We start from the raw sequence: 16261 nt of genomic DNA, 5'->3' as shown, positions 1-16261 counted from the left end.
GGATTGGACTGGATGATCTTTTGAGGTCCCTTCCAATCCCTGACATTCTGTGGTTCTGTGTGTGCGATCAATGAGAAAAGGACCCAATGCAGAGGACTTTCTAATGGTTTTGCTATCAGTTTGATAAGTTGAGCTTGGGTTGTTTTTCATGCTGTGTTACCACTTCTGTTTTGGCACGGCAGTGCAAAAATAGCTCCAATGAAATCTCTCTCTTACAGTCCTTTGATGCTAAGCACAGAAACTAAACACGGTATTCTTGGCCTTACAAAATGTCATTTAAAACTCACAATTTTCAACTCAATATACGTTTGTGATCTAAAGCAAACAAAATGGGCAGAAATTGTCACAGGACTACTTCATATTCACATTTGTACCTGCTTAAGTTTTGCTGGGTAGTGTGTAGAGTGGATACTGAAGCAACAGGAGATTCTGCTGAAGGTTGGAAATGGTCTCAATGATAAGATGTTAAGATGTCAAGCCAAGCCTGTGCGCTCTGTATCGTGTATTTTCACAGGTTCCCAGTGTTCATTACATTCCCTTTAATGTCTCTCCAGACAGACTGGCGTGGCTGCTGAGCTGGGAGAGCTACGTGACCACTCATCACTTGCTGCATTACAATGTGTAAATCATTTTTCCACAGTACCCTGTGTGTAGCATATGAAGAAAACATTCAATATACATTTTAGTTTCAAGCAAGTTTTTGCTCTCGATTTGCACCAACTTACTTAGAGGAAAATGTGTCATGTTTTATAATTAAATTTATCTTTTGCTTAGCTCTTGACATTTTCGTCTAATATCAACATTGCAAACTCTTGTCTCATTGCAGTGTATTTGATAAGATGCTGCGAACTGTGCCCAGTTGTTCTTAAACTTCTCATAGGTGTAGAGGGAGTTTTAAACAAAAAGACAGCAGTTTAAATTAAAGAAATACCTTCTTTAGTATTACGTGTCAAGCCCACAAGGATTTGATTGTAACTGCATCTGTTAAAAAGCTATGAAACCTTTTTCTAGATGGTCGATCTGGGGCATCATGCCTGATCTGTCGGTAGGTAACTGCAGTCGTCAGTTACCTTCCTTATTAAAAAACACTCGAGTAATTAGTCCGAATTTGTCTAGCTTGGGCTTAATGCCATATACATCCCTTGGCTAAACTGAGGAACAAATTGTTCTCAGAAAAGAAGCAAACAAATAAATAGCAGAATGATGATGATGAACAGTGCTGATCACACTTAATTTCCTTTTTTTTTTTCTTTGTCATGTGAACTTTTACTCTTTTGTGAGATTTTTTTTCAAATCCTTGCACAAATGCATTTGCTAATTCAGCTACTTTTATTGACCAAGTTAATAAGCTATAACGTTATGCTGCTAGTTGAGTTGGTTGGTTATTGTACATTCCAGTCTACCCAATTGTTTTAGGTCACAAACCTGATAAATGAATACTTCTCATGATACAAAAAGAAAGGCAAACAGCTGAAATATATGCAGTCATGCTCTCTCTAGTTCTGTATTCTCATTTAAGTAAGAACCTATGAAACTAATTTCTATGTTATGTCAGGAATTGTATATGTATCTTTTTTAGTGTAGATGTGGCTGTGTATATTTGTTAAAATACATGAAAAAAATGAGTTTATTAATCTATTGACCTGCTTTAAATGTACAGGGAACACATTTTTTTGACCAGTCTCTTAACAGGCCACATTACAGCACTAGCAAACATGTTGAGCAAAATGAAATTGCATCATATGTCCTTCAACAGAAGGCTCACAGTTTTCTGAGTTTATTATACATTATTTATGCAGGACATTAGGGGAAAAAAAAGACAAGTAAACAAATAAAACACCCTACTGTAAAATCAGATAAGATTTTTCTGTTTACACGTATGATGCATCCTCAACCATGTTGTACTTACAAATTAATAAATGCTCATTTAATTGTATTTTTAAATTATAAGAATGTAATTATGTATCTAGTTTTAAAATTGGTTATCTTGATTTTTTTTTCCTGTATCTTTTTGATCTCATGGGGCATAAGTATTAACATCTGTTACTGTGATGTCCAATCTATGTTTTTGTGGCAAAATATTTTAAGCATGGTGAAATTATGTGTGATCCCAGGTCATCATACAGTTCCTTTCATTCATACAGTCACATCAGTCTCTGTTATCTATTCCTTAGCCTATTGAAGAGTTTTTCAGAGCTTTATTAATCTGATGTTAAAAAAAAAGTTAATTTCCAATCTAAAGGCACAGATATTTCTGAATTAGATTTTAAATGTGTATCACCTTTTAAACTAAATAGATCTTCAATCATCTGGAACACTGTTTTGCTCTCTAGTGGTACATTTTTCTCATCTTAGCTGTTTTCAAAGTCTGTCTGTATGTAGAAATAAAAATGAGGAGATGAAAAAAGGAATCTCTTTCAGTATTTAATTGAAACTCAGAAAATTCTTCATCTGTTATACTGTGGAATGAAGGGCTGCTAACCAGCAGTCTAGAAGGGAGATGTCAGGGAAGCCCCATAGTAGTGTGCCAAATACCATTAACATGTTCTTCCAATCAAAGTGCAAAAGAAAAACTAAAATAATCAACTAGATTAAAAAAACCCCGAACAAACAAACAAAAAAACGCAAACCAAAACAAAGCAAAATAGAAAACCAAAAAAACCACCAAAATGAAATAGAAGTATTATTTAACCAATTTAAATTCATGCTTTGGTTTATGTATCATTCACAAGGTTTTCTTCAACATTGAATTATTCTAAATTTAGTTGTAAAGTGGATGCTATATTTATAAAATAAAAATGTATTCAGGAAAAACAAAACAAAACCACAAAACAACTATTCTATTTTGTTGGTTTTGATTGGGGAATATTTTTCCTTAGATGAGAAAGGGGATAAAGAAAGATGAAATGTGCATGTGTCTGAGCAAAACCGTAACTAGAAAGAATTAAGTTTGTGGTTTAACCGCTTTGTATGTAGTATTGCTACAGAATGCTTGTGCTGTTAATACTTCGCTTGAAAAGTAGGTTAAAAGTCATGTGTTTAAAATGATTATCTACTTAGTCTAGTGACTCCTAATAATGTGCCTGCGTGCCTGTCAGAACGTTTAGCTGTGGAAGAAATACAGCTAGTCACATTATATTTTTCCATAAATCTTTTATGAAGCAAGAGGGTGTTTTTATAGTGTAAATGATTTATCAATTCCGTACTGTGCTGCCATTGTGCCCTTAAAGTATTAAATTAAATCTAGTTAAGAATTAATTCAAGACTTGATCTGAAGTTGAGTGGAGTTTATGAAAATGGACTTTTATAGAAAACTCCTCCCTGTCTATGCACCCCGAGTTTTCATTATCTCAGTACCATGTGTATCTAGAGAAGCTTCCATATTCCCCTCCCTTTAGAAATGTGGAATATGTTTTAATTTCATTTTTCCTGATGTTGTCAGGGTCCACAATGTGCCAGAGTCTGTTGCCTTTATGCCTGGAATTCATAATTGCTCTTTAGAACAGTTGATAGAATAAAGTTTTGTTGATTATGTGTTTAGTGGTGTTTAACCACCAAAATATAATTTAAAAATTCTTCTTTAGGGGGAGGGAACTGTAACTAATGTAAAAGCTCTCCCTGCCAACATTGTAATGGATAGAAAGAAATTAACGTCTGGGACATGTGACTGTTGAGTTATTGTGCTTCTCTATTCATTTGTGAATCACAATTTTAACCTAGAAATGAGATGCAAACTAGACGAGTCATGTACACTGCGTACGTATTGATTGCCATATAGGTAAGGATTAATGTACAAAGCCAAACACTTGACCACATGTGTATATATATTGCTGTGCCAATTGTTTTTATTTTGGTATGATAATATTATACATACCTCTTAATTAAAACAGCTTGCTTAATACAAACATTAATACTCTCATTTTAGACTGTTTTCACTTGAATGCTGAATTGTTCTTTTGATAAGAGGCTGTCCTCAGGTCAGGAGGTTCCTGAGCTGCAGGTTGCTGGAGGAACAGCCTCACTGAGCTGCTCCTTTGCTCAGGATCAACCTTTTGTCTGACTCAGCATAGCGATGCTTATACTTGTTTTTTTTTTTAATATATCTTGCTTAGACAAGGGATGGCACAGCATAAGTAAATATCACCTAACTTTTATGTTGGGAAGAATCACAGTGATGGTTTTACAGCAACTCCAGAATCTCATTTAGTTTCCGCATCAAATATTTGGTAGCATTTGCGTCTCCTCTGCTATACGTATAAAAAATTCCATACCCTTTTTTTGTCTGTATAGTAATGAAAATAGAGCACCGGGGACCCTGAGCACACACACATACTGATATATCTTATTTTTCAGGGGGCTGCGTGAGAGAAGGGCTTTAGCGTAGGCTGACGCAGAACTGGAGTGTGGTGGAGCAGCTTCCAGAGCCGCAGGCCCGTGCTGGGGACACCAGCCCGCAGGCCGGGCCTGTCGCTGCGGGTGGAAGGGCCACGGGCCAAGGCTCTGGGGCAGGTGCCTTCACCTGCGGGCAGGGGAGGAACCAGCTCTGTGTTACCCTACACGGTTAGTGCAGCTTCCAGCTGAGACCAGCTACTGGACATTTTCAGTGACCCATTCAGTTTGATGCTAAAACTGAGGAGAATATTTATATAATGAAACGCAGGCAAAACCAATTAAGTGGTTGACAGCTGATGGCTGCTCATGTCTTCAGCTGCCACCGTTCAGCTCTGACCAAGGCACACAGGACTGTGCAGACAGGACTGGACAGGGTAGGACTGTTATTATGTATTTTGTTTTCATATAGGTCATTTATGTTAGTTAAAGCAACAAGCGCTTTTGAAGGAACCTGTTTAGTATCCCACTAGAAGAACAATGATACTGTAGGGTGGTGGTCTCCAAACCTCTTTGATCATGGACTGCTATCAATAAAACACCCACATGAAGCTTAGTGTAACTAAGCATTGTTCATAATTGAAATAATTTGACACCTTTTAAAGTACTTCTTATATAATTGTTTTAACTGCTTTTATTTGAGTGCATGTGTTTGCTTGAAGAAACCGTACATTCTGAACTGAGATTGTGAAATAAAGCTCGCGAACTCACAGCATTCTTGGCATTTAAGAGCTTCTTCCATTTAATAGGAAAGTAATGTTGGATTTTTTTTTTTTTTATAAGCAGAAATGACTAGTAATGTGACAGAAATAGAAGGCAGATATTTCATGTTGTTATATGGAATGGGAAGTAATTTTTCTTGTATTCCTAATTAAGATAATATAGTGATGTTTGCTTAGAAGAATGCTTTGTCGGAGAAACAAATAGAAAACTTAGAAAATGGATGGGTGGTGTGGGAGTGGAGAGAATTACATGCAAAAATTGGAAAAAATAGACTTTCTGTCATTTGAAAACTTAATAAGTTAATGAGTTTGTCGAAGCATGTGTGGAATTTTAGAAATGAAAGTACTTAGTGACATCTTCAGTTTTGGTCATGAGTAAACATGGAACAGGCTCCCCAGGGAGGTGTCACGGCGCCAAACCCGTCAGTGGTCAAGAAGCAATGGGACAACGCCCTCAGACACATGGTGTGAATTTGGGGGTTGTCCTGTGCAGGGACAGGAGCTGGACTCGATGATCCCTGTGGGTCCCTTTGAACTCAGGACATTCTATGATACTATGATTCTAATAATAAAATAATTGTGATTAAATAGTAAGCGCTGGCAAGGAGGTTATAGGAACTTGCACAATATCATGTACAACTACAGATTTATCTGCCTGGTACTTTTTTTTTTTTTATCAAGAAACTTAGTGGTTCACAAGTTTGAGGGATTATTTGAGAAATCTGAACTAGTTTTCTTGTGAAGAAATTCCTGTAGATTCCAGTGTCACTGGGTCAGGCTGGAGATGACTTTGTAGATCATTTTAGCTGTAACATTAGTGGAAGTTCTGTAAGAATTGAATTAAATGAATAGGACAACCAAACAAATATATTTTTATCTCTATTTGGAATATGATTGATTGTAAATCAGCTAACCCTTTCATGTGAAATGATTCCATTCTATAATCCACTTCACTATCTAAAATGTGAAACAGTGAGCGTTTAATGTGAAACTTTGTCCTGTTAAACTGGTGTGTCAGAGAACTTTATTTTAGGTACATTGGTGCATGACTTCCCAGGTGAGTTTTAACAAGTTGAACTGCATCGAGAAGCTTTTAGGGAGTTCAGGCAACCATTGGAATGTGGTCCTGTTAGTTGACTTCATTACCAGTTTTCAGTAACGCATTCATTTGCTTTTTTAAAGTTCTGAGAAATGTTAACTTTTTGTAAGAGTTCTAGCATTTTAGTTTGAGATTTCTTTCTGCTTATTAATTGAAGTGTTTCTGTTTTCAAGGGAACAAAAGACATCGAAGGTGAAGAGGAGTCTGGTTTAATTCCACCTGCAGAAGTATTTGCCCCTAAAAGTCTGGTACTGGTGTCCAGACTAGATTATCCAGAAATTTTCAGGGTAAAGCACTTGCAATTGCCATTTGTAATATGTGTCAGCAGACAAATATGTTTTTAATGAGTAGCAGTGACAGTACTTTTGATTTAAAACATTTCAGGATTGATTTGGGAATTTAAAAGCAAAAGTAGGCTTAGATTGAACTAGATAAAATGTGATGTCTGTGACAGTAAATAGCCCCTATAGGTTGAAGCAGTGCTTTTTAACCCTCCAAGCAGTTTTAAATCTACATAGAAGATGAAATGGGGATTTTTCTGGGCTCAATGTACTGTATGATGAAGGGAATTAGTAAAACAAAGCCAGACTTGCTCAGGTAAAAACAACATATTAACAATATTTGGTTAAATATATAACGGTAAATTAAAAGTGAAATCCTAGTTTTCCTCTGTATGTAAGGCAGAATGTCAGAGCCTCTTCCAAATCAAATGAAGATGCATGACAGAGATTTAGGATCGTGGATTACTTTCAGCTGGTGAAGTATGGCTGAGATGAGGTTAATGAAAAGTTAAATTTTTTATTAAGCAGATACATATTAAGAGAAACAAATATAGTTCAGTTTACAGATCAAAGGAGGAAATCATTCAACAGTTAAGTTGTCATTAGATACTATGAATGACTGTACTGAGTAAGATTAAAAGTCCACATAGCCCAGTATTTTGCCTTTGATAGCTGCCTGTGGCAAATGCTGAGTAAAATGTATAAGAACAGAACAGGCTCTAGAAATAATTCAACAAAATACTTTCCTAATTCAATGTGATTTATAGTTAAAAGACATTCTGAACCAGAGGTGTCAGTTGTGTGGGCTTTTTCATGTAATTTGTCCAGTTTCCTAACGCTTAGATTTTATAACAACCCATGGAAATGAGTTTCACAGCTTAACTAAGTGTTATATGAAAAGTTACTGTTGGAATTATTTCTAAGAAGATAATTTCTAAAATATTTGCTGGACTATCAAAATTACAACAGTTGAAAGGCACAAAAGGATGCTGTGGAACAAAGTTATTTGTTTCCTTTTCCCCAGAGGTTTCTTAGAATCATCTTACATTAAATTATTAGTAAAGATGGTAAAGCTTTATCTGTGATTTCTCTATCAAAACTGGATCCAAACAAAAAAATATGGAGATGCTGAAGTGTTAAGATACTGTTCATTTTAAAATATACTAGTATTGAAATAATAAAATAAAGAATGTAAGTTATATAACATATATAATTGTTGATCCTTGATGTTAGTCTTAAAACCGTCCTCAAAAACTCATTGATTCATCAGCGTTCTACTCTGGAAACCAGTCAGGTTTAGGTCTCTAGAATTAAGAGTGCAGATTAAAAAGCTTTGGTGATGTCATGATTTTTAAAAGTAACTTGTAGTAAAGCACTTTTTATATAATGAACAAAGCACAAATATTAAATGTTTAATTTCTTTTTAAAAAATATCTACACCTGCTAGCACATACATCCCTTCTAAATAGCCAAGCTAAGCTAATTTTTTTAAGTGAATGATTGCTTCTGTAGGAAGTTACTTTATCTTCAGTCGGAAAGTACTTCATTACATTAGTAACTATTAAGACACATTTAAAAAAAGAAATATACATAGATTTTTAAGTACATTGACGTTTGCCTTCCCTGTATAGCAGTCTGATGTATTTTGTCTACCTTTCTAGGCTTGCCTTGGCCTGATCTATACTGTGTATGTGGACAGCCTGAACGTGTCGCTGGAGACTCTCATTGCAAATCTGTGTTCATGCCTTGTCCCTGCTTCTGGAGGGTCTCAGGTAAATGGGGGGGGGGGGGGGGGGCAGAAAACAGTATTTTTCCAGTTAATTTAATTTATGAAGAAAACAAAAAATAAATTCCTCAAATATTTTTGAAGAAAAAAAGATCATAGTTCAGCTGAGTGCTTTCCCTGTGGCCTGTGAGTGCTTTCCCTGTGGCCTGTCTTCTAAAGACAGCAAAAATTCCATTCCAGGATGAGGTCAAAGGGTTAATTTTGTCACTGAGTTGGCTTTTTAAAAGGCACAGTAACAAATCAAACAGTTTGTATACATTTAATTTTTAATAGTAATGTGCGTTCAGTTATATTTCTGCTTGCTACAGATTTTTTTTAAGGCTTTTTTTCTTTGCCATTTTTTAACATCCTTCACTTTAGTTCATTTACCCATGTCTTTTCCATGATGCAGTTCAGGATTCCACCACTCTTTTGCTTGGTAACTCTTTTAAATTTCTAATTTCATAAAATTTAAGAAAAATGCTACAAAAGCAACTCTGATTTCTCAGAGTTAATTGGATATTCCAGGTAGCCAGTGCATTCAAAAATAATAAAAATGTTTTCCAGCAACTGCACGTCTTCCTGTTTTACCTGTGCTTTCTGTGAGGAGCAAGTCAGGTCTGTTTGTTACTTTAACTAAATTATTCCTTTACATTTGTGTTTTTCTGACAACCTGGTTGGATCATATTTGCTTGGCTTTCACTTTATGCTGTGACACTGCAGGGAAATTGTAGTCCTTATCATGAAACATACCCGGAAACAAAGTGAGCAAATGGCAATATTTTAAAGGTGATTTCATACACATTTTCTCACACTTCCCACTCACCCTATGGATTATCAAATTTCTTGAAATCCTTCAAATCCCTAATTCTTTTCTGTTTTTCCCATAGCCCTGGCTGCTTTGGAATTTCTCTTAGTGCTCTAAGTGGCAAAATGTCCTGTCAGCTTAGTCAATATCTACTTTACTGCTCACCAGGCAAGCACGTCTCTGGGTTTTTGCATCCCGAGCCTTTTGATTATGAAGAGGAGTAATTAGATTGTGTCTCCCTATCAGAAACCCTTCTTTCCAGTGGTATTTGAACCTCATGTTACAGGTTCTGGTGTTCCACTTGAACTTCTTACTCATATATATTTTTATTTTTAACCCCCATCCATAAATATGGTTTTCCCCAGTGGCTGTTTCCTCTGCTAGAAGAGGGAGGAAAAATCATGCTCTTCTTGCTGTTCTTCATTCTGCTTTCTCTTTTCAAATGTTCTTTCATTTCAAACTTAAATTTGCTAGTGTCAAACTACCATTTGAATCAGAAATTCAGTTATTCTGTTTTCTTTCTTAAGCTTCATGCTTCTAGGGTTAAATCTGAATTACACATCTTAGAACACTCTTTAGATGTTTGTCTCCAGAAGTCCTTGAGGAGCATCCCAGGTTATTCTTGTGTCCACTGTTGAAATAATCAACTGCAAAGTTAGTTACTGACCTTCATCCGGGTCTGCTGCTGAAGTGCTGAGGAAGAGCATCTCTGCTACACATCAGGGACTTGCTTGATTTTACCGTGAAGTGTTTTAGTTTCAGACTTCTGCTGTGCAATAGTTAGAACTTTGCTGCCTTCATATGTTCAACACCTTTGCCGCTGTACAGGGTGGAGCTGTGCCACACTTACGGCTCCTACAGAAACACCCCCGGCCTGTGGTAGTTCATGGTTAGAGGTGACTGCCTGAAGCCACTCGCCGCTCGAATGTCGTGTGGGTTTACTCAGAGGAAAGCAAAATTATTTTGCAGTTTCACTGCTTTTTGGGATGCGGTACACAAGTGCGTTCCTTTCACTCCCATCTCCTGCCTCCCTCAAGGGAGGTGACTTCTTGTGCTGGAAAGGTAACCGAAGTTTTAATCCTACTTTAATGTGCAGAGCAGGATCGCAGGACTAGTACAAGTGTTGTCTTCAGCACCCATACATCACAAGTAGGCTCATACTTAAAACATGTAAGCAGACAGTAGATATTGAAAAACTTCAGTTACAAAATACTATGTATTTTTCTGTTTTGAATGGGTTTTAAACTGTTCATGTTTGTTTGTTTGTTTGTATTTGGTTTTGGTTTTGTTTTGTTGTTTGTGTTTTTTGTCTATTTTCTCTGGAAGGTTTTTGAATGTATTATTAAAAATGTAATATTGAATGCTTTCAAAGCCATAACTATTCAACTAGTTCAATTGAAATTCAAGGAAGACATTATCATGCTATACATTCAATTTGAGGACATTTATGTCTCCTTGTATTTCAGATCTCCATTGGTCAATTCAATTATTCTTACTGACTTTAAACTTCTATATACAGAATAAATGATTTTTGCAGGATGAATCACTTATCTGTATGACAACAGCTTATTTATTCTATATAAATTAAATTTATACTCAGTTAAAAAAATTCTTTCTGCAGAAATTGTTTTCTTTGGGAGCTGGAGACCGACAGCTGATACAGACTCCTCTGCATGATAGCCTTCCTGTTACAGGCACCAGTGTGGCTCTTCTCTTTCAGCAACTGGGTATGTCTAGGTCTGCTTTGAAAAAAGAGTTCTTTTTTTTTAACTTACAGGACGAGGTATTTTCTGTTCTCATTCAGTTCAAGTCATGCCAAGAACGTTACACAGTAAATATTAATTTCTATTGAATGAAAGAATGACTAATAATGCTTTTATCCCCTAATCAGACATTCATATAACCTTTTTGTACATCCTGCCTGTGGTAAGTTATCTCCAATATTATCTAGTATCTGTAAATGTACAGTGAGCAGAAGTGAGCCTGGCCTCTCTTTAATTACAAAAACATTGATGTAGAGCGATTGCCCAGCCCTTGGATACTGTGCAAACTCCAAACAAAACAAGGAGGTTAATAATAAAACTAGTGTAACCGAAAAGTTTGGTTGAAAAGGTACCGTGTACTGATACTGGTAACTATGTGGAATTCATATTATTTTGTTGTTATCTATTATTCCCTATCTTTCAAGATGATCTAACACAGTCCTTATCAAATGCTTAACTTGTCGTTACAATTACAACGTCATGTCACTGTTACCTGGGTACCTCAACGCTAATCTCGTGTCTCGTTGACTTTTAACACTCCATTAGTCGTCTTTCTGTTGGTTTGTGAAGTGACTTTGAAGCACAACCTTGTAGCAGTCACGGATAAGAGAACAATTAATAATTTTTATGAACCCGCAAACCTCATTTTTAGTCTCAAGTAATCAAGAGACCTCACAATATGTGTTGTCATCCATTGTTCTCACAAAGGACAACAAGAATAGGTGCAAACTGGAAAAAGGATAGTGAAGAGAAGTCACAGGAAGCAGTGTCAGATCTGTTGAGCACAATGCCATCTACTACTGATAAGATTTGATTGTATCCTTCCAAAAAGAATATTATTCCAAAGGTAATATTATTATTTTGTTGATAGCAGTTTAAATTAAAAAACATGGCTAACATGGCATAGATCTTGCCTGTTCTCAATATAGTTACTGAGCTTTCACTTGGCTTATTAAGTCAAGATTCGTTCAGATTCCTCTGATCAGATTGCAGGCAATGTTTTAAGCATGGGTAGGCCCAACAACTTTTCCCCTTTTCTGAAGATATAAAGTATGGTGTGAGGTACTATAAGTATGGTGTTATATACCATGTGTTATGGTGTGTTTGTACTATAAGTACAGTGTGTGATACCTAAGTTGAGGCAGTTGGTTTGAGCAATTGCAGTGAAGGTTGCTATAAATTCACAGCTCTGAAAATGCCAAAGAAAGCGAGGTTTTTAGCTGTGCTTAGGTAGGTTAGCTACCATGTCTTGTGATGCTTGTGTTTTGTACTGCAAGCTGGGATTGTAATGGATTGCCATGGGATCAAGTCTGAGGAAGACAATGAAGGCAAATAATCTGAGAAGTCTTTGTATGCATCGGATTTATAGAGGGAAGCTGTGTAAAGACAGAGTGGGAATGTAAATATGGAAGAGGAAACTGAGGACCATCTTTTCCTCTAGTAAGATCATATTTGCAGAGTGAGCTTTTGTAAATTCCACTCGTTGTATATACAACTGAATTATAAAACTTCCATGTGAGAATTTAAAATTGCTTTCACACACAAAGGATTTAAGTTAATATTTTTAACCGCATTTTATTAATGGGTAAATATATACAGATAGATGTCATGTAACTTGCTAAAGATACTATAGCAGAGTACTGAAGAGTTTGGAGTGTAACCAGGACTCCTAGATTGTGCTCGCAATCAATGATCCTTTGCTTTTATATTTTGAAATTGTATTATTCCTTATTAGCTCATATAAACTTTCCAATATCTGTACCTGTGATTCACTTGTTGTCTACCATCTCATCTTTCTTTTCCCATTCTCCAGTAGTCTTATTGCTGTAAACAGTCAGGTTTCTGTGGTTTTGCTGCTCTTGTTACCTTTTTTCCTTCCCCTGATTTCCAGCAAATGTTTGGAGCTCCAGTCTTTCTTTGCTTTTTGGTGGCTTGTAAGAAGTATAAGTCAGTAAGCTCATACTTACCAGGTGCCCTTTCCAGTTATGGTGGACAGAGGGTGTGAAAATCAGCAGAAGGAAGGAGCAAAAACCAGAGACATTGAAGGAAAACTTGGTCATTGCTCACAGTTGTGGTTAGTGGCACTTCAGCTGGACTGAAGAAGAGAGAGACTGAAGAAAGTGTGTGATTATAAAACTTGGCAAATTCTCACCAAGGGGAGCTATAGGCTTATGTCCTGTTTCCCTGAAGAAAAGAATTGTCTCAATATGTCTTCTTTCTGTTGTGGCATAATTTTCTTTCTACAAGACTATCAAAACTGTTAGGAAGAGCTTGTCTAATGGTCCTGTGTAGGTCCTCTGGTCTCTTCCTGACTCCCTCCTATTCTGGTGTGGTAAGGACAGTAACAATTGCTTGAGAACAGGCCCAGAATTGGCTAAGGACATGTTTTTAAGAAGCTGCTTGGACCCTTTGCAAAAGAGACCTACTTTTCTCATCTATTTCTGATCACTGCTTTTTCTGCCTTTTTTTTTCTTTTATTCTTTTATTTTATTTTTATTTATTTATTTATTTTTTCTTAGTAAATGTGCCTCAGTTTCCAGCTGATGTCTCTTTGAAAGTTTTTGTGTCTATATTTGGGGATATAACACAATGCTAGAATTGCCTTGTATCTCTAAGTACACAAATTAAAACATGTTTGTGTTTTCATAGTGTACATCACCTTACAGAATAGCATATCATTCCTTTCACATGTAGGTGATGGACTGTCATTGTCTTCTTAAGGCCGAGGTTTGCTAATGCGAGATTTCTGTTTGGATTTACTAAGAAGGAGTTGTTAATACAAGTACATATGTCTGTTTGAAATGGTTGTTGAACGTACAAAGAGGACCTGGAAATATCAACAGACTGTTTTAAATAAATTCTCATTTATTCTCACTTTTACTGTAGTTTGATGAAGAATTAAAGGCAGTGAGTCTGGAAGGATGTGGTACAAACCTATTAACTTCTCCCTTTGTAAAAGTTTATTTTTCTAAGACAAGACCTGATCCTTTCCTCTGGAGATCATAGTTGAGCTTGTCAGAAGTTTTTGGTGATTTTTGTAATGATATTCACACTTGCTCTCTCGTTCCACTTGAGCAGGAGTTTATTGTGTATTTGTCTCTATCAGACTGGGCAGAATTATTCTTCTGTTGTCCATTGTGTTTAATTAATGACTTCTGCTATCCTGTCAAATTCTTGTGTTTAGGACACAAATATTGACTAGGCTGTTTATCAAGTAACGACATGTTCAGTTATTTCTCATCTGGTACAAGTCACTTAATCCAATGGAAATTATTAATAGAAAACTGAAGAGTAGCTAGCAAAATATTTGTGAACGGTATAAATCACCTTTTTAAAAATAGCTCTTTCTTTGAAGAAGGTGGGCAGCAAGACAAAATTTACCACTATGAATAGATACCAAAGTAATTTCAACATTTATTTTGAGAAATATTGTGCAATAGTAGTCTCATCACACGTTTTGTGCTTGGCAGGATAATACTGTGTCAGCGGATGACCCTCCCTGTATTACCAAGTTCGCAGCATATCTGGAAACAGACCTTATTTTTACTTAGGCATTAAACTACAGTTGGGAAAAAAACATCCCCAAAGGTTTTAAGCTTAATAATAAGGAACAGCAGTGTTTGACAGCTTAAATCATACATTCTTTTTTTATTTAAAAAAATAATATATGAGAATAATGTGACAAAAGCCAGGCCTGTAGCTGGATCACTACGCCTAAAAATGATTTCATCAACAAGGATTAGCTGGAAAACAGTAATCATAAAGTTACTTTAGAAGTGATCTGAGGTAGCTCTTCTATTTCTCAGTGTGTGTTAGTAAGATAGTAGGTAACTATAAAAGCTTCAAAACACAGAAGCCTTCTTCATACTCAAAGGAGATTTTGGTTTGGTTGTATTTCTCTTCTCTCACTTTATTAACAATGCATTCATGTGTTTCTGCATTAGACTTTCTTCATTTCTCCGAACTCCAACCTCACGTTCTTCATTCTGCTGCAGTGGTTACTCAGCACTGCCGTATTCAGCCCTTTGTATCTGAGACATACACCTCCGTCTCCCCAATGGGCAGTATTTCCAGAGAATCAAAGACACAAAATTATGTTGGGGACCTTAGCAGCAAAACAAGAACCTAAGGTTTAATCAGCACTTCTAATTTTTGTGTGTTTCAAGAACTGGTAGCATGAATCACACTGCTAAGCTGAGCAGAACACTTCTGAACATTTATTTTCCTGAAGAATTAATAGTTTTTCCCTACTTGCCAAAAACTTAATTGAAGACAAAAGAGTTTTCCTTCTTTTCTTTCTTATTTAGTCTCTTATCTGGCCTGTTTTCCTATCCCCTTATTTTCAGTACTCCATTTCATTTGTCGGTGCTGGTTTAGCTCATATCTTTAATTCACAGCTCAAGTATTTTCAGTAGAACTCAGACTGACTTTCAGTGTTACAAATAAAGTAAATTTTTAAGTGTCAAAAATGAAACTCTAAAGTAAATTCTACTTTGAATCTTCTGGATGAAGACAAAAGGTAAGGATGCTGTCAAATTCAGGGCTGGGTAGAACAGAGCTTAAATAGATGGAGCAGGATGAAGATAGATGGTAATGCCAGTTTCAGCCAGGCGGCTTGGCAAACTTGTCATTCATTTGTCCAACCTGTGACATAACTTCTGTGACAGTGTTAAACGTCATTGTCCTTCAGCCTTTTCACACATCTTGAAATATTTTTCATCTAAAAATTGTGTGTATGGCATTAGACAGCATGTAAAGCCTCTAAAACAAGACTGCAATGTAATTAACATCAGTAATTTCAGATGTCAGGAGTGATTGGTTGATTACACTTCTAAAGATGGTTACAGTTGAACAAAATAGGAATACTAGGGCAGATATGTGTGATGATAGCGGAGTCGATAAGCAGGGAAGCACTTCCATACAAGCAGTTTCAAATTCTCCACTCCAGTGTTCATAGTACTGGTGAGGGTTTGTTTTGTTATGGCTATTCAATTCAAAAATTCAACACTTGTGCCTGAGAAGTTTGGAGTATTATCTGTTCTTTCTCCCTATTTGCATGTTGTTACCTTTCTTTTGCACTGGAGCAGATAGTTCTACGATACCACAGAGAGCTGCTTAAAATTAATTAATGCTAAGCAAGCAAGTAGAACTGAATGATTGTCCACATGTTTCTATGGTGGGACACTGGCAGTGATGATTTTTATTGGTTTAAACAGTCATCGAGCCAAAACCCATTACTATTATACGGTGATAAATCCATTCTTAACAAAATGATGAGATTGTATATTAACTATTGTACCTATTTATCATGTTTTGGGTGCAATATCAAAGTGTACAGAAGTAAAAGCAATGCTGTATTTTCTCATTTTTCATTAGATTTCTTAGGAATTAGTGAAGATCAATGGAGGGTTTTAAATATTTGTGTTTTGATAAT

At 36.1% G+C, this 16261-nt stretch overlaps 1 protein-coding gene across 11 annotated transcripts in view; it reads left to right on the top strand.

Moving 5' to 3' along the window:
- The window catches only part of SBF2 (SET binding factor 2), a 269359-nt gene that overhangs the window by 119515 nt on the left and 133583 nt on the right, over positions 1-16261 (top strand). For all 11 annotated transcript variants that reach the window (XM_065066151.1, XM_065066158.1, XM_065066154.1 and 8 more), the window contains exons 4-6: positions 6384-6497; positions 8153-8263; positions 10686-10791. In XM_065066151.1, coding sequence (XP_064922223.1) covers positions 6384-6497; positions 8153-8263; positions 10686-10791 — 331 coding nt within the window. The remainder of the gene's footprint in view (positions 1-6383; positions 6498-8152; positions 8264-10685; positions 10792-16261) is intronic.

Source organism: Columba livia, chromosome 5 (assembly GCF_036013475.1).
Source record: "Columba livia isolate bColLiv1 breed racing homer chromosome 5, bColLiv1.pat.W.v2, whole genome shotgun sequence".
Classification (NCBI taxonomy): domain Eukaryota; kingdom Metazoa; phylum Chordata; class Aves; order Columbiformes; family Columbidae; genus Columba; species Columba livia.
This window is presented reverse-complemented; position numbering and strand designations above follow the sequence as displayed.